This window comes from Buteo buteo, chromosome 21 (genome assembly GCF_964188355.1).
Source record: "Buteo buteo chromosome 21, bButBut1.hap1.1, whole genome shotgun sequence".
Lineage (NCBI taxonomy): Eukaryota > Metazoa > Chordata > Aves > Accipitriformes > Accipitridae > Buteo > Buteo buteo.
Window position 1 is genome coordinate 120233 of NC_134191.1, and position 26888 is coordinate 147120.

The 26888-nt window shown below is 42.8% G+C and overlaps 1 protein-coding gene across 3 annotated transcripts in view; it reads left to right on the top strand.

The window, feature by feature from the left end:
* Positions 1 to 508: 508 nt before the first annotated feature.
* The window catches only part of FGD5 (FYVE, RhoGEF and PH domain containing 5), a 112207-nt gene continuing 85827 nt past the window's right edge, over positions 509 to 26888 (top strand). The window contains exons 1-2 of one of the 3 annotated variants that reach the window (XM_075053163.1): positions 509 to 637; positions 11289 to 14235. In XM_075053163.1, coding sequence (XP_074909264.1) covers positions 11408 to 14235 — 2828 coding nt within the window. In that variant the 5' untranslated portion in view covers positions 509 to 637; positions 11289 to 11407. Of the gene's footprint in view, positions 638 to 1200; positions 1554 to 11288; positions 14236 to 26888 lie in introns of those variants that run through there. The other 2 variants (XM_075053161.1, XM_075053160.1) reach the window with 2 other exon arrangements.

Sequence of the window (26888 nt, forward strand, 5' to 3'; positions counted from 1 at the left end):
CAGGATGATGTTAGTTATTAGGTATTTTGCAAAAGCAGAACTAACAGCATCTAAAATGAAGTTGCTCTGGATGGTGTTAGAAATAGCCCAGATTTCTGTGGGATTCAAAATGTCAAAGCAGGACCTGACTGCTTCATATACATCCTGGCCTGGACACTGGGCAGGTACAATGTGCTGCTTCTTCCCCTCCCCAGCTTGCTGGCATTCAGGGCTCTGGGATGGCTGCGAGCAGCCGTCCTGGCCTGGGGAGGAATGGCCCCTCCCTGACTAGGGAAGCGACCCTTGGGGTCAGCTCAGCCCTCCTGGGGTTTCTTTGCCAGGGGAGGAAATTTGCAAAGTTGTGGTGGGCAATACCAGCTCCGCCGGGAAAGGTAGAAGGGCTATATTATGCCTCCATTGAGAGGAAGAGGGCGATCCAACCCTTGTCTGGGGGTTAGTGCTGCTGCCACCCTGAAAACGGGGAGAAGGGCCCAGCCACCGGATGCCTGCATTAACTTCTTTGAGCCAGGAGCTAGTTTAAGGGAGAGGGGAAAAGACAGCAGTCTGGAGCTGTCTGAAACTGCTCTGAGCAAGCGTGTTTTGTACGCGAGAGACCGTCCGTGATTTCCCTGCACTCAGACACCGCTTCCAGCAGCAGGTGCTGTCGGCTACGCAGGGATGCTCCGGGCCGGGGGAAAGCGCCCGAGGCGAGGCGAGGCGGGGCGGGGCTGGGGGGGGTTCCCCGATCCTCGATCCCTGTGGGTTCCTAGGCTCGGGCGGTCGCGTCTCACAGGGGAATGGAGCGGGGGTGGGGGGAGGAGGAGGTGGGGATGAATGGATTGAGGAGGATGGATGGAGGGGGGGAAAGGCTGGAGAGGAGGGAAAGATGGACGGGGGGAAAAGGATGAAGAGGGGGAAAAGGATGGAAGGGGAGAGGATGGATGGAGGGAATGGAAGGAGGGAGGGGGGATGGAAGAGATAGGGAGGGAGGGAGGGATGGAGGGAGGGAGGGAGGGGAGAAGGCGGGAGGGGGAATGGAGGGAAGGGGACGAAGGAGGGTGCAAAGAGGGGCCAAGGGCGGCGGACAAGGAGCGGGGCACGCCACAGGGGGACGAAGGACAGGGCGACCCGCCGCGCCTTTAAATGTTCGCGCCCTTGGGCATCCGTGCCGCATCCCTCGCCCCCCCGCCCGAGACAGCGGGCGCGCTCGGCGGCGGGGGATGCCTGCGCGGAGCCGGCGCGCCCTGCCCAGCCCGGCCCCGCCCGGCCCAGCCCCGCGCGCCGCCGGCCGTGCGGGGCCCCGGCGCCGACCGCCGCCACCGCCCCCCGACGGGCCGCGCGCGGGGCAGGGCGGAGGCGCGCCGAGCGCTGACCGCCCCCGAGCCGGCACCGCCGCCTGCCCAGCCCGCCGCTCCGGGTCCATCTGCCCCGCCTGCGCTCCCATGCCCCCGGAGGGGCTGTAGGGCCGGGCGCGTCCGCGCGGGGCGAAGGCGGCGGCGGCGGCCCCCCGGGACCATGCTCTGAGCGCCCGGGGCAGCCAGCAGCAAAGTTGTGGTGGAAGATGAGCAACGCCGGTAAGTGCGCGGGCCCGCCGGGATGGCTCTCCGCCTCCGGACGTCTTTTCCCTGGGGCCGGCAAGCGCCGGGCGGGCTTCCTTCCTCCGGTACCGGCACCCTCCTTCCCTCGGGCCGGCACACCCCGCCTCCGGGGCCGATACCACTGGGACGGCACCCCCCCCTACCCCCCCGAACCCTCCGTCCGCGCACTGCTCCTCCGGGGCTTGCACCCCCGCCGCCCCGGCATCCCTCCTGCGGGGCCGGCAGCTCCTGGGCCGTGCCACCGGGGCTGGCGCTCTCCTCCAGGCACCCTCCGTCCAGGGCTGGCCCGGCGCTTCTCCCCGCCCCGGCAGGTGCTCACTGGCTCCCCGCGGGGCACCGCGCACCCCGGGGCTGTCCATGCCCCGTCGCTCGCCCCGCCGGGATGGGGACAAGCAGCAAGCCCGGGCGAGGCGGGGCGTTCCGGGGACAACCGCACTGGGAGATCGGGAGTGCTGCGCCTGCGGAGGGACGCGGCTCTGTACCTGCTCTGCCCTCGGACATGCTCAACCCTTCGCAAAGCCCCCGGGAATTTTGCTGTGACTTTCTTTCCGAAAGTGTGGTTTGGGGGAGGTAATGGTTTTTGCTGAATTTTCTCTCCAAGGCAAGCCCAAAGCCTTCCTCCTTCCTACTGTTAACTTCCCAGAATTTTTCCTTGATGTCAACTGGGAAGGTCAAAGAGACAGGATGAGAAGGGAATAGATATTAAAGACAAGACATTCAACAGTTAAACAGTAAAAGAAGTCACTGGAAAACTTTAAATTCTCCACCAACACTTTCTGATTTTCAGGGGTGACGCATGTATGTAAAAAACCATAACAATCCAGGAAATAATTATTACTAACTCTGGAGTTACTTAGAAAAATCTAATGCTGCATCTAGAATTAAAGATGAACAGTCTCTTTGTGTTAGCCCTAAAATTTTCCACTGTGTTTCCTTGTTCCAGAAGGTGAATGTTGCTGGGCACCTGACTTGCATGGGTACATCCTGAAGCCCAGAGATTTCACCGCTAGATACCTTGCCCTACAACTATCATGTGTTGGAAAACTGTGAATCATTGTTTGCCAAAACACAGGAACATAGGATTGGAAAGGATCTTTTAGGTCAAACCCAGCCCTCTGCTGTTGTATCAGCATGTCATACCACTCCTCTGAGTTTAAAGCAAGAGGTTCTCTTTCACCTCAGAGTGGGGAGTAAGACACTCTCCTACCCAAAAAGTGGTGACACTTCCATTCTATTTTCTGATCCTGTCTGGACCGGACTCTGTCCCTCCCAGGAGACAAACTCATTTGAAAGTTAAGTGAGCCAGCCAAAAATTGCTTTAGCCATGATGCTCCAACCTCTCTTTCTTCATCTCTCCACTATTTAAAACAGACCGTCTCTAATCTGTTCCTGTTGTCAGTGGAAGTGCAGCGTAAGGAATATCAGATGTATCCATTCATATAGACTCACATTTTATTAGCAGTTTTCTTTTTCAGGAATGTAGGGCTGAACAGGACTACCTTCATTACCAAAAGCAGTACCTGTTGTTACAGAACTCACGGTCATATTACTCCTTTTATTAATTAATCAAATTATATCTTAAACAAAAACTTTTTAGGTAGCTCTCCTGCTATTCCTCTCACAAAACTGAGAACCTTTTACGATTGCTAGTTCTTCTAGTTTCTCAACCAGATTCATCGCCATTTATTCTTGTGATTACATTGTCCTTTTGCTTAAAAATAGTTCTTTTCCTCCTCTGGTGTTTACCTCCAGGTTGTATTTATAGAGTGCTCATATCCCTTCTCAGCCTTTGTTTTGTACATTCACACAATGCAAGGAATGTCTCTCCCACCACTGCAAAGCAGAACTTCCTACTGAATCTGAAGGAGAGGGGTATTTATTAACTGGCACAAGTCAGGGAACAGCATTAGCAATCTTTATATTACAGTAAGTAATACATAGCACCAGTCAGCCCAGTTGTATGTGCAGGGATATATGGCAGCCTTGATCCCACAGAAGTTAAAATAACGACAGACAGAAAACAGGAAGGGAGATATGGATTATCCTCAGAGATGTAGAACTGATATGAAAAGAAAGATGAAGCAATCCACCCAAGGTCACAGGAAATCTGTGGTAAGAGACAAGAGGCAGTCCCCCATCTCCCAGCCTCATACATGGGACCTTCCAGCCTCTAAGCACTGATTTGTTTGCCAGGTGCTGAAATGATGCTGCCCATAGGAAGAATGTACAGATGTTAGACTCCAGATTGTTCAGAGGTGTAAGCAGACTATATATTCTTTCAGCTGCTACTGAAAGTGATATAGGAAAAGCTGCCATATGTACCTGTCAGAGAATTTTAACTGACATCTTCTTTGGCTTCTAGGAAGCAATATATGAAACAACAGGTGAATATAAGCTGTCTGCTGCAGTGTGAACTTCCTGTTGTGAAATCACAGCCAAATTGGAAACATCACAAACACTTACAGTTACATAAAAAGAAATGTATGCCAGTAGTTTAAAACTAAGATTATTTAATTGTCATGTACATGTGGTTTTTCATAGTTAGGCCCCCCAGCCCTACCAGATTTGTATGTACAGTCTGCTAGAGACAGTGAAAATGCTGGAGAATTTTCAGGATCAAGATATTTTGGGTGTTGAAATTCATCCTTTTCTGATTATATTGTCTTTAGATTTTTCCCCTTCCCCAGCAGTGTTTCTCTGTGGGATGTTATGCTGTTGTATTATATTTACAGATGGCTGCAATAAAGTTATACAGTAAGAGAAATTTGTAAGCTATTGATCTGATATCCCAGAGTCACATGCATTGATCTAACCATAGAGGATGGATTCCAGTAACTGTACAGAACAGCATTTTATTTCTGCAGAGTGGGATGTGCTCCGACAGCCCAGTTGTTAATATTTCAATTAAGATTTGTAAGAAGACAAAATTCCCATGGGATAGTTACTAGTGACTATAGGTCTGTCTTCACACTAGTGGAGGCTTCTTGCTATATACAGAGTGCTTTTGATGACACATTTGAAGAACATATACTGATAAGAGAGGATAGATGTTTTTCAAAAGTATCAGACTTATGCAGAAGCTGAAATACCATTTTCATAAATATCTGAGGCATTTAGGAGCCAGTGACCTGCTGGCTTTGAACAGGACCTCAGCTCTCAAGTGCCTAAAACCCCAATTCTCAGAAGACACTTAAGTATCTAATTTCTGTTCAAGTCAAAGTGGGAACTGATACCTCATCTGGACTGAGGTCCCATTTGAAGGGAAGACTTGCACTCCTAAATCATTAGAAAATCCTAGTCTAATTCTCTTTTCCATTTCAAGTGACCCCCATGCAACTGTTTTAATTTCTTATGTAACTTTTGTCATTTCAGACTTTTCTATGACAGTGTGAAGTGATGCATTTACATGCTGCAAAACAAAGGGAACTACTATCACAGCAAATATTGCAAAATTAATGACATCTCAGTTATTTACAGTACATCCTGAGGTCCTACCAGTGACAGCACTGGTGTTTTATGAGTTGAACCCCTCAAAGAGATTATACTTTCTTTGTAAATTATGCTACCTTATCTGTTTAATCTCCAACATATTGAAGCATGTTATACAGCTTATGCTTGGTACTTAATTCAGAATGACATTAAAATGGCTTATCTACATAGGCAGCTTAAACACACCCTCACACTGACTTGGACAGCTGGCAGAATTGTAATTACAGGTTGGAACCTACAGCTTCCTGTACTGAAAATGTAATAAATGAGTTTTAGGAGACTCTCTGCTTGGCTTGCCTTACATTCCTGGCAGCATTACTATAGTGGTTGGTGCCCATGTTCTGGCCAGGTCCAAAACCAGCTCTTCATCTGCAAAGAAGAGCTGTCCTTTTCACTTACAGTGAAGCTCCATGTGTTATTTTGATAGGAAGCTCTGTCTACCATTCTCTCAGAACAATTTCTTCTCTAAGAAGTAAGCACCATGGTCAAAATATAAACCCATGTATTAGACAAGCTGCAATAGACACAGGTACAGAATTTCCTCTCTGTCCTGCTTTGTAAGAACTTGGTGTCATTTTGGTAGCTGAGGTGTGGAAACTTCTACCTATGACTGTACAGTGCAGTCACACTGTTTCCATGAGTTTCTGGGTTTGTGCAGCACTTGACACACATGGCTTTTGTCAATGGTATGAGCTCTTAGACAGCATTGTCATGCTGTGATGTGAGAGGGAGCATGAGCATGATGGCTGCTGGTATAGGATAGGTTCTTTGTTGTTTCATGTCGATGCCTAGTTCATAACATAGAAATGCTACCATGAAATAACTTCTATCCTTCCTGGTCCAAATAATTTTTATGTCTATAATAAGTGTTTTGACAAGTGACATGTAAATGAATTCCTACATTTACTGCTATTCTTAAGGTTGCTTACTCTCATTTCCTCAATAGTGGGACTTCGCTTGCCTCGAATGGGGAATTTGATCCCGGTCTTTGGAAGAAGTTACAGATTTGCTTGATAAAGGCAACTGTATAGATGCAAAGAGATACATTGATGTTTGTGTAGTATTTTAGTAGCGCATTCTGATTTAAGAGAAAAGCATTTAGATAACAGAATTAAAGTCTGGGTTAATTAGACAGAGGACTTGCTAACTGGCAGCGAATCTCTGCAGTAGTTATCTCTGTAACATTATCAAATGGTGGTATGCACAGTGCTGGGACCAGGATTATGTTGATAGTGTCCAATGTTTTCCTTGGTAGGAAAGCAAATAGAAAAGTATCAGATGACAAAGTTCACTTTATAATGTAAAGATTGGTGAAAGGGTAATTAACAAAGTAGGCAGGGCAGTTATATGTGGATCATTAAATTGTCCTACTGCAATAATGAGTTCATTTGTTCAGTTTACCAAAAAGAAGAATGTACCAGGACATAGCTGTAGGGAAGTATATGTCTTCCCTAGAGAAATACTGAATAATAAAAGGGTCTTTAATCCAGTGGAAGAAACAATAACAAATGCTGGAGACAGAAGCCAGGCAGCAATAACTGGAAATAAGGGCTTTATTTTAAAAGTGAGCAATTCATTACAGGAATAAGATAAGGATGATACTAAAGTATATAGTCCACCTTTTGCTGACTTCAGACCAAAGCCTTATAGAAGAGTTTAACTTTATTCTGATATAGCTGAGTGAAATTATACAGCTCCTGATCAGAGCTGAACGAGACTTTCTGATGTCCTTGTCTGGACATTCTCCCTCTACCTCCTGTTTTTCCATTGTGAATTTCAATCCCTTCTTCCTGGGCAGAAGCAGTGCCAGACAGGACTTGTGCTCATTGGTTTCCACTGGGATTCTAGGTTTGGTGCAGTCTCATCCTACTGTTGCAATGTGGTCCCTCCACCTGGGTTGTCACTTCCATCCAAAAGCTTTGCAGGTCCCTGAACTATGCAGTGCATTTCTGTCCTCTGTCCTTAATGTCTCTCCCATTTTAGCATAGAGTTAATGCCAAAGGCATGAAGAAAACACAGGTCCACAAAAGTTTGTCAGAAAAAGATGCTTTCAGCATCTTAAGAGATGCCTGAACTGGATTATGGCACCAGTCAAGGCTGGAACTAGTATCTGCACTGTGGAGCTAAGTCGTTTCTTGGGCGACCATCAAAGACCATGGGCCTGGGACATGTCTACAAATATCCCCGCAAATGTGAAACCTCCATGTTTAATTAGGTCTTCAACCCAAAACCAGCTGCTTGATGGGGGGGTAGTGGTGTTGGTAGACATGGTCCCTTGTAAGCCTTAATTAAATTCTAGGCTAATTCCTAAATCGGGAGAACTTTTTAAAGTGGGTAGTTGCAGTGTTTCAGGCAATACCTCACTACAAAATGTTTATTGTTTCTTAAGAAACACTTGAACAGTGGAGGCCATATGGGTTGATTGCCATTCCAGGAGAGCTGCTAGGCTACTGTTCACTGCTTAGAAACTTGGAGGGGAAGAGGGTAATGTAATTTCATACGGGCCATGGCAGGAATGAAACCATGCTGAAATGCAGGTTTGCCTGAAGGAAGGTGGGTAAGGAGAGGAAGCCGTCCTTGTCAGTACAAGGAAGCATTGAACAATAAGGGGAGGAGCAGGCTAAAGAAATTCCTATTCCCCAAGAGTTTCCTTTTAAGCACAAGGTGGGTGTGTCTCCCTCCAACATAAAACACATCCTAAAATAAACATGCACAATTATTTGTGAACATACACATTCCTTATGGTGCAATGTTGTTTTGTGTCCATTTAGAAGTTACAGCCAGAAATTTTCAAGTGGCCCAGACAGCAAAGGACGCAGAAATTGAAGCAGAATGAAATTGTTGTGATAAAAGGCAAACAGCAGTGCTTTCTTGTCAGCAATTGTTTGGGTTATTTTTTAAACAAACACTTGTACTCCTCCCACTACCTCCCCCCACCCCCCAAAAAAAGGAAAATAATTGTTTAAAGAGCCTCGTGAAAGGCAAGATCAACACACAGAACAGTTAGAAAAAAACTATGGAAGGAATCAGTTGTGACCAGTAGCTGGCACAAGTGGGTAAGAGTAGGATATCACATTGCCTATTATTACCATACTATGAACAGGGTCCATTACTGTAAGTTCTCTTCCACTAGCAATGTTACTGAAGGTAGCAGAAGGAAAAACTCAAGATTACTTGATTCCTTTTGCTGTAGAAAATTATCACTGGAGAGAAAGTGGGTAACTGTGTTTAAGCCTTTTTTTTTTTTAACTTGATGTATGCATGGTTATTTTACATAAAGGAAATGAGTTCATTACCTTATTTTATTTCAGATTTGTTTATGAGACAAAGCTTGGGAGATCCTGGCATTCTCTACAGTCCAGTCTTTTTCTCATTACTCAGTGTTTCAGTACAGACACCATGTCTGACAAGGACAAGGATGAGAGTGCAGAGACTGTGCTCAAGCCTTATCACATCCCAGGAATGGAGTAGATATATTTGTGTCCTACTCTTGGATAGACATTCCTAGGAAAAGCCAGACACTGCAGGAAGTGGCATAGTACCTCCAAAGTGATGTTTCTTCCTTGGAGTTAGCCCTAAAAATGCCTCATTATGGTGGTAGGTGGTCCATTACTGATTTCTGTTGGGAAAGGTGTGAGGACTCAGTTTTAGCTAATAAGAATTTCATGCATTTTGCTACCAGAAATTTAGTTTGGAGTGTTCAGTCATTGCAACAACTGATTTAAAAATGCAAAAGGTAGATCCCCCTGGTGAGCCAGGCTTATGAGATACTCAACCCACTTCTATTCCCTCCCTGTTTTTAACTGGCAACTGTTGTCAGCACTCTGCAGCCTTCAACTGCTGCAGACTTGCTGCTGGCTGCAACAGAAGTGATGGTACTTCAGCAATGGTGAAGTAAGTGTTTGGCACACAACGTTTCCAAAATAGTCTGTAGGGAAAGATTAGCTACCCATTCTGTGATTTCAGTAATTAGGCAGATGCCCTGCAGCTCAAAGCAGCAGTGGATACTGTGAAACAAGAGTACACACTACAGTACTGGAGAGTGGTGAATATGCAGTTCTCTCTCCTTTTCCACAAGTTGTTTTAAGCCTCCCACACATGAAGCTGGATCGGATAAAACCCCAGATACAGAATAATTCTTAATCAGTATATGCAATAAGGTGCCTGATTAGAAAAGACTTTTCATTCCTTCTGGGCTCAGCTGAGATCACTGACTCAGTTTTGAACTTAGATGAAATCTCTTTGGAAGTCTCATAATTCTAGAAAGACTGTTTTCTGCCTACATCAGAATGCCAAATTGTCAGCATCTTTCTAAGTATTGGGAGAAATTTCAGCAAGGTTAAGAAGATCGGAAGAAACAATCTCTTAGATCTCCCAGAGTTTAGCCAAATATGCCAGTATTTGTTCAATACAAACTACTCCAGTTGGACTAAGATAACAATAAGAAAAGTGCCATGACACCAAATATCAGAACAATCAGAGAATCATTTTTAAGCAGTTTGCATTCAGGATTACTTTTTTCTCAGTATGGTGCACAGCTGATAATTGTCTTCACTTCTACATGTCAAAAGTCTGCATTCCAAAATACTCAAAATATAACAGCACAGTAGCTACACTTCCTGAAACTTATACCATGATTTAGGATAGAATTTCGCATAGGACTCATGTCCCAAATGGTGTCTCTTGAGATGCTGTTGCCTTATTTTCTGTGTGTAGGGCATGAAGATTTTGCATAAAAAATTGTTCCTGTCTCTCTCATGGTGAAATAGTTTGTCCTGTGCTTTTTCTTACAATGGAGAGCTCCCCTTTTTCCACTAAAATGTGTTAATCAAAATTATAAAAAGTATTAGAGAGTTCTGATTGATTAACCATGTAATTACCTACTGATGGCTAGGAAACATTAGTAAGAGCAAACCCCTTCTCTTTACTTATTACCATCTGTATCCATTTGGTGTGCTGGCTTCTTCACACCACATATTTCATCTTATCTAAAATCTCATGAGGGAGGATCCCTATTGTTGCCTATTTATGCAGCCTTTCAGCATTTCATTTAGTTATTTAAAGAATATTAATTTCAGGACCAAGACAGCTGGAAATGGCTGTGGTGTGTAAACTATACTGTGAGTAAAATGGCCATATATGACTTAATTCATATAGCTTCAATCTAGCTTATTGTCAATCATCTGCTTGAATTCCCTACACGTGTGTCAGCACTTCCACTAGAAATAGTTTAGAGACCCTGACTGGCCTTATTTTGCAAGATAATTCACTTTTTAAAAGTATATTTTGATGTTCAGAGAAGATTGTACCTGCAAGGGGTCCTGTCATTTACAGGAGGATGGAGAATCTTTTGACTAAAGAAAGGACTGAAGAAGCTGTACACTGAAAACTGAACTTAAGCTTAAACCAGTAACTCTCTTCATGTTTTGGGTTGAAGTATTTCATTCAGTGCGTTATAGCTCAGCTGCATAATTAATGTAAAGTATTAGCCAAGCTTTTAGCAAACCATCTTATCCCTCATGATTATATTGTTTGACAAAAAAAATGTAACTTCGTTATTTTGTTATCATGGTAATGGCAGATGGGAAGATTGAGTGTCTGGGCACCAAGTGTTCACTTCAGTTTGGCTGGGTTGAGTTAAACCTTGATCTGTTGGTAGAACTAATTTTGTTCAGTGTTAAAGTTCTGCAAACTACATATTGAAATTAAAATCATTACTACAAAGTGTTTGTACTCTGTTATAAGAACAGCTACTATGGCTGAAAGGCATTTCTTTCATTGCTGTGAAACACTTCAGCATCGATGAATTGAAGTGTTCATACTTAATCTTAGGGCAAACAGATTTCTGGGGCAGAACCAAAAGGTCTCTAATGTCATTAGTACTTCTGAGTGTGGGAGGTGTTACCCATCTGTGGGTATCTGTGTATGATATATCCTTGGCTCTGCAGCTGTTCATCTTTCCCCAGGTGTGCTAGGGCTGCATCTAATTCAGTTCAGTTTTGACCTTAAACCGTGTTGCCTAGAATAGCTACAGTGCCACATAGAAGCACAGTGCATGTGCTTTGCTCCTTCGGTTCTCTTTTCAGAGCTGAGACTTTTATTGGCCGGACTCCTTCTGCATTAGAATTCACTGGTCTAAGACAAAGTCTGCTGTAGGATATGTTCTGCTGGCTTTAATAAGAAACCAAGATGACTAACATGGCTTTTCTCTCTCTTCTCCAGAAATCACAAAACCACCACTAGCACCGAAACCAAAGATTATTGGTCATCTTTCTCCAGTAGCTGTCTCCAAATTTTCTCCTTCACTGCCAAGGGCTGATATTCTTCATAGCCCAAACTCTATGTCTAGGGGTCCCAAACCACCTATTGCTCCCAAGCCAAAATTCTCAGCTGACACTGAGGGCAAATCCAGTGTTTATACCAACAATAACTTAAATAAATGCTCAAATGGGAAACTGGTATGTCTTGATGGAGAGCTGTATGAAGGAAACCAATGCAATGCTGATTGCCCAGAATCTGAGGCAGAGAATGAATACATTGTAGTTTCTGAAGCTCAGCTGACCAGCAAAGACTGTAATGACTTGGAACACGATCATGATCAGAACCTAGACTGCTCTATGGAAAATGAAGTCTCAGAAACGCCAGAAGAGGTAGAGAAGGAAGAGGATAACATTGCTAATGATGAGGATACCAGTAATCAAGAAGTCACTGAAGATGAGCATCATAACTCTTCAGATATTACTGAACCAGTGGAAGCAGACTCTGAAGAGTCAACCAGAGACTGTGACCAGTCCAAAGCACTTTGTGAGGAGTCCTCAGATGCCCCTGACGGAGATAATGACGGTTCCAAGAATGTAGATGAAGATGAGGATGTTGTAGGTGATTGTAGTGAAACCAAAAACAAGGAGGAAACTTCTAACAACCTGGAACTGGTTAAGGACAATGGTGATTGTAAGACTGACGGTGATAACATTTTGAATAGACATGAGGAACTAATGGGTGATATCTGTAAAGATACCATTGTAATGCCACTACCCACAGGTGAATCAATCCCAGGTTGTGAGAAGGAAGGGCAGGAGGAGGAGGAACTGCCTGAGATTTTAGAAAAGGGAGATGCATGTCTAGCACATGATGCTGACCACAATGCACATGCAGAGCTTGATTTGAACATGGAAGGGGAGTTAGAAAATGATGACTGTGCAAGCCCTGACATGCTGCCTGATGAGGCCAGTGAAGAAACAGCACCTGGCTTAGAACCATGTGAAGATGAACCCAGTGCTGAAAAAGGTTTAGGACAGTCCGTCCATCAAGCAGCAGCTGAAGAGGAGGAAGCAGACTCAGATGAGCACAATAATACAGACACAGGAAATGCCAGTGATGGCTGCCAGATCACTGAGAGGCGAGATGAGGAGAAGACATCAGAGGTAGCCTGTGAAGCAAGGAAAGACACTGGGAAAGGAGAAGAAGAAACTGTGAATGCAGAGAATATGGATGATGGCTGTCAAATTGCTCCTTGTGAGAATGAATGTGGTGAGGAAATACCCATGGAACATTCAAATGAGAATCTTCAAACAGAAGGGACCTCTCTGAATGAAGACAGCGTGATCTCTGATAATCTACCTAGTAGTCCAGGGATGGAGACAGAGCTGGAAGATATGACTGTTGAAGACCATCGTGAAAGTGTTGTGGAAACCTCTAAGTCAGTTGAGCTGCAACTTGAAGACAATGAGGTGGAAGCAAACAGCCTCAGCAAGAGTGTCCCAAGTCCACCTCAACAGGTCCCACTTGAGGAAGAGTTAGAAGTCTGTAAGCATGGCAAATTGAATGTAGAATGTGGTACCAAACATGTCTTGCATGAAAATCTAGCAGTCCCTGAAGTGGTCATTGTGCCTGAAGAATCAGAGGAAAGAGAAACTAGCAGTGATTCCCTAGATGACCCTTATGTGCTTCCCGCAGAAAATGAAATTGCTCATGATGGGCAGACTGATTTAGGAGCTGATCACAGTAAAAGGGATGAATTAGGCATGGATGGTGAAAACAACTTGCTGCCCATTGATCGTAAAAGCATTGTCACTAGAACACGGTCGCTCTCTGGGAAAATGCCAGGCTATGTCCCAGAAACAGTTCCAGAAGAAACTGGACCTGAAACTGATTTACTGTGCTGCCGCAATGGGTCTGGGACCAAAGATTTAAGCAACAGTTTATTTTCAGTGGAAGGAAAACCAATGGAAGCCAACAGGGCATTACCAACCAAGTCAAGACGTTTCATTTTATATCCTCGATCTTATTCTGTTGAAGGGAGAGAGATGCCTGTCTCTGTGTACAGAGAGAGTGATGGCTGTGTACTGGATGATGGTAGAATAAAAAGGACAGAAGACAACTTGTCTTTGCCTTGTGTCAATGGTTCCTCAGGTAGTTTTTCCCAGAGAAATCATCTCTCGTCATGTGGCATATCTACTCCATCCTCAGTTGTTGATATACCACCTCCTTTTGAACTTGCCTACATCACCAAAAAGCCAATCACTAAAAGTTCCCCTTCACTTTTGATAGAGAATGACTCACCTGATAAGTATTCCAAGAAAAAGAAATCTTCCTTTAAGAGGTTCCTTACTCTAAAATTCAAGAAGAAAACTGAAAGTAAAGTCCATGTAGATGTTAATGTTTCCTCTTCAAGGTCCTCATCAGAGTCCAGCTACCATGGGCCTCCAAGGCTGATGGAGCTGGACAGGCGGAGCCTAAGTAGCTCACCTCAGCTAAAATCGCATGTGGGGAAGCTTCGTGCATCTGAGTCTCCTTCAGCTATTCTTTTCTATAAGGATGGTAAAAGAAAAGGAACGCCCAAGTCATTCAGCAGGAGTGTGTCAAGGGTGGAGTCCTTTGAGGACCGGTCCAGACCTCCTTTCATGCCACTTCCATTAACGAAACCTAGGTCCATTTCTTTTCCCAATGCTGACACATCTGACTATGAGAACATTCCTGCTATGAGCTCTGACTATGAAAACATACAAATTCCTCCTCGAAGATCCACCAGAGCAGGAACTTTTACTGAGTTTTTTGAAGATCCCAGCAGGGCATTATGTGCTGCTAATGAGAATGACGGCTATGTGGATATGAGCAGCTTCACTGGCTTTGAGAACAAGCAGCAAACCACAGACCAGGAAACAGAAAGGTACTGTAATAAATTATTATGTAAGACCTGCTAGCCTTGGCCAAACAGGCGAGGCCTCCCCTGCTAGGTATCGTAGGCATATCCTCCATGTTGCTTGGCTTATACCCCCTCTCAGGAAATGCTTACAAGAAAGATTAGAAGAATACAAGATAAGCCTTTATCAGTGAAAAAAAAAGACACCAAATTAACTCTTTACCTTGTAAAAGTATACTAGCAAGTCCAGTGGATCTAGATCCTGTGGTTTACAGATAAAACCAAAGAACATTTTAAAATATTTGGTTTATCCAATGGATCTAAATTTTTTGGCTTGGGGGGGCAGGGAGAGCTTGCTTTGTTCTTCAGTAAGAAAGGTTTCTGACTTCCTGACTGAATGAAAAGAGAGCCTATTTGCTGGAAGGGGTCCTGCTTCCTTTTTTCATTCCTGTCAATTTCTCAAAGCAACAATATATATATAATTTATCTTGCAAAGTACATCAGTTAAGTATAGACAGAAAATCCCAAATCATGAACTAGTCAGACTAGACAATTAATTTTAAAAGTTATTTTAAAGCCTATCATTATGGCCCTTTGACAGAGCAACTAATTTATAAATTAATTAAATAGCTTTGTTTGAAATCGTATGCATTGCTATCATTAATAACAATCTTTCATCCCATTCCATTAGATTATTTGCAAACAAGAAATGTCCTTTTCATAGTTACATAGGAGCAATGCACTTAAAACCTTTGAATTTGAATTTGAGTCTGTTGTCAGATTATAGCATACAATCAGTGGAGTGTAGAGACGTAAATAAGAAGAGTGTTTTCCATTAAGTTCATGTTAAACAGGTAATAAGAAAACAAGGTGGAAAGCAAATGAATGAAAAGGAGTATCTTTAATGCAGTTGCACTTTGTTAGAGCTGTGTAAAAAAGATAAACATCTTAAAAGCAAGGTTTTCATGTCCATTTTCATCCATCATTCTCCTTCTAAAGATTTAATACTCCTGTTTCTTTGCAACATTTTTTTTTTCTGGTCCTTTCCCCTGTCATTCTGAATGGAACAAAGTGTGGGCATTTCACACATACCTCTTTCAATATTTCAGACTTGGGAAGTAAAAGGACTTTTCTTTAACACCTCTGAATGAGTCTTGCAAACCATTTCTAAGACAAGAATGATGTACAGTGCTTTGTCTTTCTGAGAGAGGTGAGAATTGGTGGGTGTGAGGGAGGCGAGTATGACATGGGCAAAGCAACTGCATCAGTGCTTAAGCTGTGGATCCAAACATGCCTGAAGCTGAGGGGTCTGGGACACAGGCCTGTGGTTTAGCTCTTTGGAGATGTTGGCTGCCTACAGTGTTGGGAGCCCCAGTGGTGCTGACACTGGCACATGGTGGAGTACAGTGCAGCTTCACAATGCACACAGCCACAGCCCCAGAGTAGTGCTCAGCAGAAGCTGTTTTAGCAGGGCCTGACGGCCCATTAGTCACACTGCTTCCAACGGTTTGCATTGCGCCCAGCACACTGACGTTTGCTCTTGGAAAAGCTGGCCAGTTCTTTGTGTCCATGAAACGCCACCCATTTTAGGTAGTTCTTGAAGAACCAAGTTAAAAATATTAAAACTACGTCAATTGCTGTGACTTGGGCCCATTTATGAACTTCCTGTGGAAGCCTGTTGTTTCAAAGGGAGAGCCAATCCAAACTGGTTCAGGAAGTCTCAAGGTCAAGGCGTGAACATAATTTTTCAGTCTGCTGCTTGTTGTGCATGCATTTTTTGCTGTTGGGGGAAAAATGAAGGCTAGGCTCCTGAACAACCCCTTTATCAAGATAACTGAGGTGGAGGGGAAGAGCACCAGGCAGACAGCAATATACATACATTGCTGCTGAGGTAGCTATTATTTGCTGTATTTGTCAGGATGTTTTGGACAAAGACATGCCTGAATAGCTTTGATGAAATGTAAATGGGTAATACACATCCAATGGCATAATATACTCGGAGAAACAGTGTATGGTCTAATCATAAAGCAAAGCAAATTGTACAAGTACATGTACATGAACCTATTTACACATGCGTACATGATGTATGGACATGGATGGTTTTTTTCCTGCTAAAGCAGTTCTGCCTAAAATATCTCTCAATGGATTTAAGCTTTCTAATATGAACACCTATCAAACACAGCTCTACCACAACTACACAGGGATAAAAATTACTTTGAACTCCAGCCTGCTCATATCCTGAGGCCTATTTCAACCATTTGAGAGTACAAGTGTGTTGGATTTAACCCTTGCAATACGTGAGACTTGAGCCCATGAAGTTCTCTTTGGTGCATTCACCTGCAGAGCGCTGGAATTTAGCATCTGCTGATACCTTATGGAATTGCAACGTTTTTTATGAATGGCCACGTACAACTCTTTTATTACGTTTCAGAGAACAGAATGCGAGAGTGCTATAAAAGATTATAATAATCTGGGAACCCCGCTACTGTGTGTGATTGGGGAAAAGCAGGGCGGGAGGGGGACTTAGAGAAATTGACAGATGAGGAGATTCACTGTTTAATTTTCTTGCTTAAAAGGAAAGACCATGTGGAGTAGATTTAAACCAATAATTTCTAATTAGAAGCAATCAAGTTTATAGAAAAAGTCCAATAACGAAAATGTTCTAGAAATATATCTTTACTTAGAATTACTATTGCCAGAATAGAACTGGCAATATTGCTCCCTGAAGGGCAGTTATTGTGTATCCCCAAAGGTTAGCTATCTGGTATCAATAATTAAACTCTGATTCGGGTGTATGACAATATAGATCATCATTAACCTTCTGTACAGTGTAGAAATAATGGGACATAAGTGGAACTGGACAAAATTCCCCTGATCTTTCCCCAGTCCACATAGCCTGAATCAGACTCGATTTTCATTTGCTTTTGAAAAGTCACTTTCTAGCCACTCCTCTTCTCTGAAGAGTTGCACTACAAAGTGCAAAGCAGCACAAACCAATTGTTCAGGCTGAAAGCAAGACAGCTGCTCCCCACCTCTGAGACAGTACACTGTAACCTATAGCATTGCCTTGACCCTCAACAGCTGTAAGTTAGAGCAATTTCACCAAAGTTACTGGCTAAACTTTCATCAGATGAAAGTCAGTTTCATTAAAGTATTCTGGCACATGTCTTAAAGAATAGCTTCACTAACCCAGCTTTACCTTCAGAGCATCAGCCATGCATATGGCAGTGTGATAAACCTCAAGGGGATGGGAAACATATACCTCAAACGCTCATTTCATAGTCTACCACAGTATCACTTCCAGTGCTTTTAGGAGAGACGGAGAGAGTCTTTTATCAGGGTTTAGATAAGGTCAGGAAGATGGCGTAGGTTGGGTCTTTTCAGAATTTCATTTCCCCTTTTTGGTTTCTACTTAGGAGTCCATAATTTGGATTTATCAGGTTTGTTAAGTCTCAATCCTTCTTTCTGCTAAGATGCTCAAAATCCAGAGAGGAAAGAAGATAGGGAGAAGACAGGACTAAAAGGAGTACACCTGCAATTCCACAGCTAATCCCGCTGCAATGTTGAATATTCCTAAGAAATGAGCTAAATGCCCATGTTGCTGTTACCTGTATATTCCTATATCTTTCTACATAAAATGGTCATTGATACATACTAGATGAACCTCAGTCTGATTATTGTACTTAACCAACAGCAGGAGTCGCTCAGACTTTGACTCTCAAGTGAATTCTTGGGGGCCAGTATGGGGATTCCAGTGCTCTGTGCAATTACACCAAGGTTCATGGTAATTCCTAGTAAGACTCTAGAAGTGCAGTCTCATGCCTGTAAATTACTCCCAAGGCTCCGACTTTCCACTGCTTTTCAAGACATATGGCACCTATCTGATGCTTCTCAGCTTTAGTACGATCAAGAAAGCTGATCACCTCTTCAGCATCCTATTCCTTTGTAAATGTGTTTTATTCCCAAGGGATGTGCTTCTTCAAGAAGATGGAGAGAAAATTGTCTTCAGTAGAAAGTCAGGAAAAAGATGTGGTTTATGTGTGTCAAACAAGTGATACGTTTCCTTTAATTTGGCCAGACTGAAGCAGGAACACAGAGGTGCGTAGAGACTGATACAACAGTGCCAGCATCTGAAGTGCTAGCATTGGAAAGGATGCCTCATGGGTAAGCAGCTATGTTAAAAATTTTGTAAGCAATCCTCTTTGTGCATAGGCATCATCAGTCTGGGCTTCTGCCAGGCCCACACCAAAATCACAAGGACTACGTCAGCACAGACCAATTCCAAAATGTATACCAAAATCATACTCTAGTTAGCGATAGAACCACTGCCTATGGTTGATGGGCCATAGGGAATGCAAATCCCCCTCCCTTAAAAGCAGAAAAATGCAGTGGATAAGCAGTTACTTCCCCCTCCAGTGAGTATTTAGCTGTCCCCTTGCCTCACCACTGGATTCATTAACCTATGTTCTATCAAATTATGCCTCTCTGCTCCCTGTAGGTCATCAGTCACTGATTAGCTCCAAGACTGCAGCCAGGGACAGTCCGTATGACTGCCTATTCCCTACCCTTCTGTAACATATGCAAAAAAAAGCCTAACAAAAGCTGAGGATAATAAACACCTTAGAACATGAATGCTCTGTCTAAAAATGGTCTGAGTAACATGCTACTCAGACCTTCATGGGTCCTTAAGCTTAAGGTGAAATTTAAACCATTAGAGTGAATTTCCTCCAACATAGCACAAGATGTCATGCTCCTGGCTATCTCTGCTTCTTCTAATGAGAAGTATATAAGTTATGTAAGAATAAATCATGTACTCTTAGAGAGGCACAGTGTGGTATCTAAGCACCGCATATGAAGGATAAAGTGAAAATTTAGAGATAATTATGTAATGGAAGCTTCACTATAAATAGTTCACACACCAAAATAGCAATGACCAAGAAAGGACAATCAGTGTTGTCATATTTAAAATAGTAAAAGAAATATACAGGAATATTATATATATTTTGCCATAATTGTGAATCAATGTCATTTATATAACCTCAAGGAAATTCATAGTGCTTTAATTTACATAAAAGACTAGCAAGTTTCCAAATAAAAAGAAGGTTCTTAGAAAACCCAATACAGCAATACTGCTAGGTTTGTCAAAGTGGCAGCATGTCAGAGGTGCTCAGATACTGCAGTGAAGGACAAACAGGCAAGCAGATGCTTATTTGGCGAGAAACACTCATGAGGTTAATAAATGTACCTGACATGATTTGAGAATAACTACTGAAAGAATCCATCAGCTCTTTATCAAAGGCTGAAGTGGAATTCAGCTCCACTCTTTATCTGCATCTTTAACATGTTTAAAAATCAGACAAGCACTTGCTGAAGTGAGGCTCAGTAAGGGTGCCAATTAACCTGCAAGACTGTTATTTAATGCTCAGAGTAGAGAGGCACAACTTGAAAGTTTGATGCATAAAAGGGCAGAAGCAAATGTTCAGGACTGTTCTTCCTATGAAGTCCAGCAGAGTGAGCTGAATTAAACCTGCATGCAGCTGCACCCATTAAAGCAGGGGGAAGCTGAAGATGCCACCTCTTCATTTTTTTAAATTAGTTGAATCAATCGGATTTTCTTCATCAATTTATTCTCCCTACTCTCCTCCATTTTCTTTTTCTTTGAATTAGTGAAGACATTTGAAACAATTTAACTTCTAAAGTAGGTCAAATAATACCCGCACTACAGAGTTAATCCCCAAGCATGATATGACTGAAGCCTGTAGTAGTGTCTACCTTCAAATGATTGCCATTGATCATAGCCTTTGTATACTTTCCTCATTGCCAAAAAGTTCTGGAGATAAGTATTTTGTAAGGTCGTGGCTCCATATTCAATCTGTCATTCAAGAAAATGTAGCTGTAACTGTGGTTCATAAAACAACTCTGTTCTCCCATTAGAAAAGAAACCAGAACTGTTTCTAAAAGGGTGGTTTTACTGCCAGTTCAAATTCACACAGTTAAACTCATTCCAAGAGTATGAGAGAGCTGGAAATGTTTCTGTAAAGGGTATTAGAAGAGTTTAGGAACTCTCTTCACAATTGGTTAGAGATCCCTTTCATTCAAATATTAATCAGACAATCAAAAAAGACTTTAAAGGACTTTACAGAAGATGGCTGAGTTTAGAGTCTGGCCCTACAGATCTCTATTGCTTGTAAGCAGAAAGCACTTTTTTAATAATAAATGTCATTACCATTCTTTTCCTTTAAAGACTTTTACCCTTTAATAAGAGGGTAAGTAGGCAAAACCTTCCTCCCCTCTAGTGATCACTGGCCCCATGTGCTGTAGTCACAGATAGGTGTGTTTGTAAAAGGCTATGTAAGAAAATGGGTGAGAAAGAAAAAGTGCATAGAGTAAAAGATGAGATAGTCTGCATGCTAGTGAATTAATTGTAGACGTCATGCCATCCAGTGTCTATGGCTGAACTATGTAGCACTCAAAAGTCCTTAAATACAAAACACAGTCTGCTTGGAAGGTTACTGTCATTAAAACATGAACATAGAGATGCTAATTCCCTGCTATGTTGAGTGCAGTTATGAATAGCTGAGCTTGGCCCTTCAGACGGTCATTCTTCCATAGACAGTTCAAGTTTGGACGCTCAGTGGAGCTGATGCTGGGGGTGCAGATTTTGCCTGTGGTTCTGTCAGGAACATTGTGTGCAGAGTTCTCTGGAGCATAGAGTCAAGTTTTTTGACAGGTTTCAGTGAACGCATCTTGCCAAATGCAAAAACATCTTCCTGCTACTCTATCTCTTGGGGTTTATACTGCATTTGGAAGGAAGTCCCGATTTGTGACCTGATTTAAGTAATGCAAATGGCAAGAGGTAAAACAGTCAGATACAGTGATTTGACCAAAGGTCATTGACCAAGTAAGCACTTTTCAGTGTCTTCAGCGACAAAGCAGGTAGATGTGCCCTCTGCAGTTGACAATGCTGCTTTCCCAAGTAATTCTTGTTGCAAGTTGTGTTTTCCCTGCTATTCCGGGGACATTAACACTGCGGATCCCACCACACAACCAAAGTTTTGGGGAGATCACTGGGGAAAGGGAACAAAAAGCCTTTTCAAGACAGTTCATTGTAGCTGCACATCAGTTTTACTGTTATCACTGAACTCCCAGCCCAAGGAAGGAGTGGTTCTTAAATTTGTGTATTTGCTGATCCCATATAGCAACTCTACTGCACATCAAAAGTTCCCCAGGAGCACTCCCTCAGGGTGTGGCAGGTTATTGTCTGTGTAGGACTTGTTTCTCCCCTGATGCCTGATTCCTGCAGCAGTTCTACAGTGCAAAGGCTTTCTGTGAAACGAAAGCAGCAGGTAGAGCGGGTTCAAGCGGGAATCATCACTTTGGCAAAGCATGTAATTTCTGATCAGAAAACGATTAGGGCTTGGTAAAGTCTGAGCAAGTAGCACAAGCAGGTGCGACAGTGGTTTAGCATTTGAAGTGTGCCAGTATGCAGCTGGCAGGAGAATCCTAACAGCAGTGTCACCATTTTGAACAGCTGAGAAATACAGCTGTGGTATTGCATCAGATGAGCACAGAGAATGCCCACTAGAAACTCCTGAAGCCTTTCACTCTTTGGATAAATGCAGCAGCAGCAATACATACAGCTAAAGCACCTGATTGCTTTTAATACAGATGCAGCCTGCCCCTTCCATTGATAACTAATTCAGTTGAACTGTGGCCCTAAGGAAACCATAAGGCTATGGCTGTTTCTGCCTCAACAAAGAGCAAACAAGGGGGGAGAATTCTAAAGAGAGAAGCAAAAGAGCATCATACACAAGGAGGACTTGTGAAAGGAGAAGAAGTACCAAATTTCCAGATGTTTCTGAAATTTTCTAGAAGATAGAGGCAGAGAAGAAAGCCATATGATTTGTTAGCTGAAGAGCAGGTTTTGCACTGTAATATGCTTGCCCATATGCTGCCCATATCAATACTATTCTCATCCCAAAGAGCCGCCCGGTTACCATCATTTCTTGTTCAGGGTAAAACTCAAGGAGAATTTTGTCAAGATAAAATCAGCTAAAGCTTTTTTTTTTCTGCTTGTCCCAGCTAGAGCTGCTCAGTACAGGCATGGCTGTCAGAGGATATCCAAAAAAGATACCCATTTTCAACATTGTTCAAACTGTCTTTTGGCTTACTGCTGTATACAATAATAGCAATGCTGCTGACATTAGTTCATGCTATTTTATCCTGCATTTGGAGTAGAAGTGAGTTAACTCTAGACTAGACCTGGAGACAAACCTAGGCAAAGCAGGCTCTCAAGGCATCTGGACTTAGGAGGAAAATTAAGCCCTGAGCTACAGATTCAGCCTAGATTTCAGGTAGTTGTTTTGGGAAAGATGTTCCCATCCTTTCCTTTTTGCTTTCTCAGAGAAACAAACCCTAGCTGCTGTTCAGTTCCTTTTTCTTTGCCCCATAAATCACTGCTCTGCGCCGACACTAAGCTAGCATGCACCCGTAGCACTGATGAGAAGCTTTAAAAGAGAGAGAATTCCCTTCTTGTAGGTCAAGTGCTTCCCAGGGCTAGTGGTAATGTTAATTATGGAGGTAGCACAGAAGTGGTCTACTAATGGGGCTCAGGTCCCTTAAAAACCTGTGTGGGTCTATTGTATGGAATTCTGCTGACAGTTATTAAGCCAAGGAGAAACATGGTGATCATAAGCATTGTGAGAGGTTTTTTAAAGAAACAAATTATTTTAAAAAACTTATACATACATAAATCTATACATAGCTTTTCTTTATCTCAATGTGGAATATGTACTGGTCTCTGGATCTTGTAGATGGGAGAAAATCCCATAAAAATGCTGTAAAAGAGGGAAGGAGGATCAGGGATTGAGCCTAGAGAGAAGGGAAAGAGACATTTTCACTTGTGATTTGGTGAACATGATGGAAAATAAAATCTCAGCAGTTTTCATCAGTTGTTGCACTTCGCAGCATAAAAATCAAAGAAAGTTTTGTACGTTCATTGCAGAGCAAGGGATCCCAGTATTATACCATGACTTCAGGCTATGCACAGCCTATTGAAATTCTTGACAATAGCCACAGCCAGCTCTGACATGAGTCATGTCTTTACTTCTGTTTACTTTAGTATTGTCTGAATTGCCACAGGGCGTTAGAAGGTGATAGCGGTTAATGCAGGACTTCCAGCTGCTCAGAGAAGGGAGCAGTCTGCGGGAGATAACCCCTTGCTGTTCAGGTCTGGGCACAAGGCATGCTTCACCTTGTATTGTCAGGCATTAGAGGGATGGGGAATTGTCTTTCCAAGACAGAAAGAACAGAAAGACAGGTATTAAATGCTTTTTGATGGCAGAGCTTTTCAAACAAACACCTTTGAGAAGTGTCTCTGGACAGTATCGGTGATGTCATATTGATACTGAAGGAGAGATTTTAATACATTATCCAGATTTAGGTATCAATCTTACAGTAACTCCATGACCACTCTCCTGTTTCCTCATATCTATGGAGCTGTTTGTCCTGGTTCATCCTGGGGATGCAGGTGTGGGGGGACAGTATAGGTAGTCAGGAAAGCAATATGCTCCCCCAATACAGCTTTGCATTGCACCTCACCATCCTGCACACACAGCAGATGCATCCCAGCATAGCCTCAGAGGGCTGCCTGCCACTGCTCAGCCACAACATGCTGGTTTTAACTCTGGCTTTGTCTATGCGAAATCACAGTCCCATATACCTCCCAGGAAATGGTCCCAAGTCCTCAGTAGGTGTTGGCTTTATTAGCAGCTGGACTCCATTCTGATGGCCACTTTTCTGATCAAATTACAGTGCAGAGAAGGAGGAACGTGTACACACAGCCATCTTCATGTCCTGAGGGTTTATAAGCCTGGATAGACTTCTTGGTCTTCTCTGTTTCCATTGTATGAACCAGAAATACATTTCAGTGGAGTTACACAAGAGTAGAGCTTGCTGTGTATTGCACACTTGCCCTGGATGATGTTTATGTGGCGCAGAAGTGATACTGGTGTGATTTAAGCATTCCTAGCACCACACAGAAAAAAGCATGTACTGCAGACAGGCTGATGAGACTGCAGGTTGGCAAGATGCAGCTCGTTTGAAGTGGTCAGGTCTTTTACTGTCAATGAGTGTTCTATGCACGCCTTTCTCCTCTCCTACACCCACCCCAAAACCTTACTGAGAAGATTTATTGAATGAGAGATTGCACATTACAATTCTGCAGCCTTTCCAGAATCCACCGTTCAATGATACGGGGTGTATCTCTAGATTAGATTTGTAACAAAAAAACAACAGAATGCTATTGCATTTTAAATGCAAATCTAATCTAGTAGTTTATGGTTTGTTCTGCCACCCAGAAAAGTTATTTATAATGTACAGCGCATTTTTAATTATTCTACAAGAATTCTTCTTTTACAGAACCCAAGGGGGGTTAATGTAAAAACTGCCTTAAAGATTTGCTGTTCAGTGGCATACAACAATTAATTTTATCTTAATCGACCAATTAGAGTTAATGGATGGAAGAACATATTTAGGAGGAACTGTCTGTTTTGCCAAGACCCCTCTTAAAGAGCTTATAAAAGGACCCTTTCACTTGGCTGGGTTAATTAGATGCTATCCTTCAAAGGCCTAAAGCAAGCAGATTTAGACCTATCATCAGTGAACACCTTTTGGTGCTTTGTCTGACTCACATTAGACGAGCTTTATCAGTATCACTGGGATGTCCTCAGACTTCCTTTTCTCAGAGGAAATACAGCTAGGTACTGATGAACTGAGACAAGTGATAGTTACTTGGATTTGTGTTCAGCAGTCTCCATCCAGCCATTCTCAGCTGTCTCATATTAAATACCTCTTCAGTCTGTTGGCATGTTGTCCTTATGTCTTGAACACATTTAGTAAATTTGGGCCCAAAACTCGGGTATTAACCCACTACATCTCCCTGATGGGCCCTCTAGGCAGGTGGACCTATTCAAGAATAGCTAGTTTGGTGTGTCTGATGACAGTTTCTCAGTGAGGCTTGTTGACCCTCTTACATTTCAGGTATCAGACCGCATTCCTAGTTCTGAGAGTTGGCTAGAAGAGCTCAGAAAGGTCTCTTCCTTAGCACACATGCTGTCATGGTTTAACCCCAGCCAGCAACTAAGCACCACGCAGCTGCTCACTCGCTCCCCACCCCACCCAGTAGGATGGGGGAGAAAATAGGGAAAAGAAGTAAAACCCGTGGGTTGAGATAAGAATGGTTTAATAGAACAGAAAAGAAGAAACTAATAATGATAATGATAACACTAATAAAATTACAACAGCCATAATGAAAGGATTGGAATGTACAAATGATGCGCAGTGCAATTGCTCACCACCTGCCAACCAACACCCAGCTAGTCCCCGAGCGGTGATTCCCTCCCCCACTTCCCAGTTCCTATACTAAATGGGACGTCCCATGGTATGGAATACACCGCTGGCCACTTTGGGTCAGCTGCCCTGGCTGTGTCCTGTGCCAACTTCTTGTGCCCCTCCAGCTTTCTCGCTGGCTGGGGATGAGAAGCTGAAAAATCCTTGACTTTACTCTAAACACTACTTAGCAACAACTGAACGCATCAGTGTTATCAACATTCTTCGCATACTGAACTCAAAACACAGCACTGTACCAGCTACTAGGAAGACAGTTAACTCTATCCCAGCTGAAACCAGGACACATGCCTTCAGAAGTAATGGACTGCATACAGTACAATACATCTGTGAAGTAAAATCTTCTGGTCCTTAAATATATAAGGACAATATGTGAGCCACAACTGAGCACCTCAAAATCTTTCCTTCAAACTTCCTGCTTGCTTTCCCATTGTTGGGCTTAAAAAATCTGGACAATGGCAGTGAAACAAAAACACATTACAGTGAATACACTCAGGGTAAACAGCCACAGTGAGAGTGACATATAGTAAGATGGCAAAACTGTAAAAACATATTTTAAACTGTGTTGGACAAACAATTTATCTTGCCATTTGACTGCAGTTCTAAGGAAAAACATTGCTTCAGTGGCAGCAAGAGAAATAAAATGTGTGCCTAATTGAAAATTCCAAGGGAAAAAAAAAAAAAACCAAACCCAAAATAAAGGAAATCTGTAGTACCCAGCATTTTTTTCTGATTATTTCATTTGCAAGTAGAAAAAAAGATATAGATACTGAAGTAAATTCTGAACTAAAACATACTTTTGTATTGCAGAATTAATATGGTTTTAATTTTCCAGAAGGGGGGGGGGTGTCAGATTTAATTAATAGATTACTCCCAGCCAAATGTCACAAATCTACACATTTTTAATCATGCCAAGCCTGATTTTTCAACTAAAAAAGCCTCAGCCAAGCTAAACTGTAGCCAACTCTAATTTTAATCTGGGAACTGAAACTGATGTCTTAGGAGACAGAGCACAGCCACTGAGTACTTTCATTCAGCCCTACATATTAGCAGTTAAGCTCTATTTCTCTCCTTCTGGAAATATTCTGCTTTAACAACTGGCTGAATCTCTGAAACACAAGAAAATTCAGTTCACTTGATGTTTCCCATAAATGTTAGGAAAGAAAAGCCAGATACAAGGTCTTGGTTAGTTTAGAATTCCAGGAGCTCCGTTTGTTTTCCTGGTAAGGCTGGAGGGTAGTTGAGTCTCAAATCCGATATGTGCTTTCAAGTCC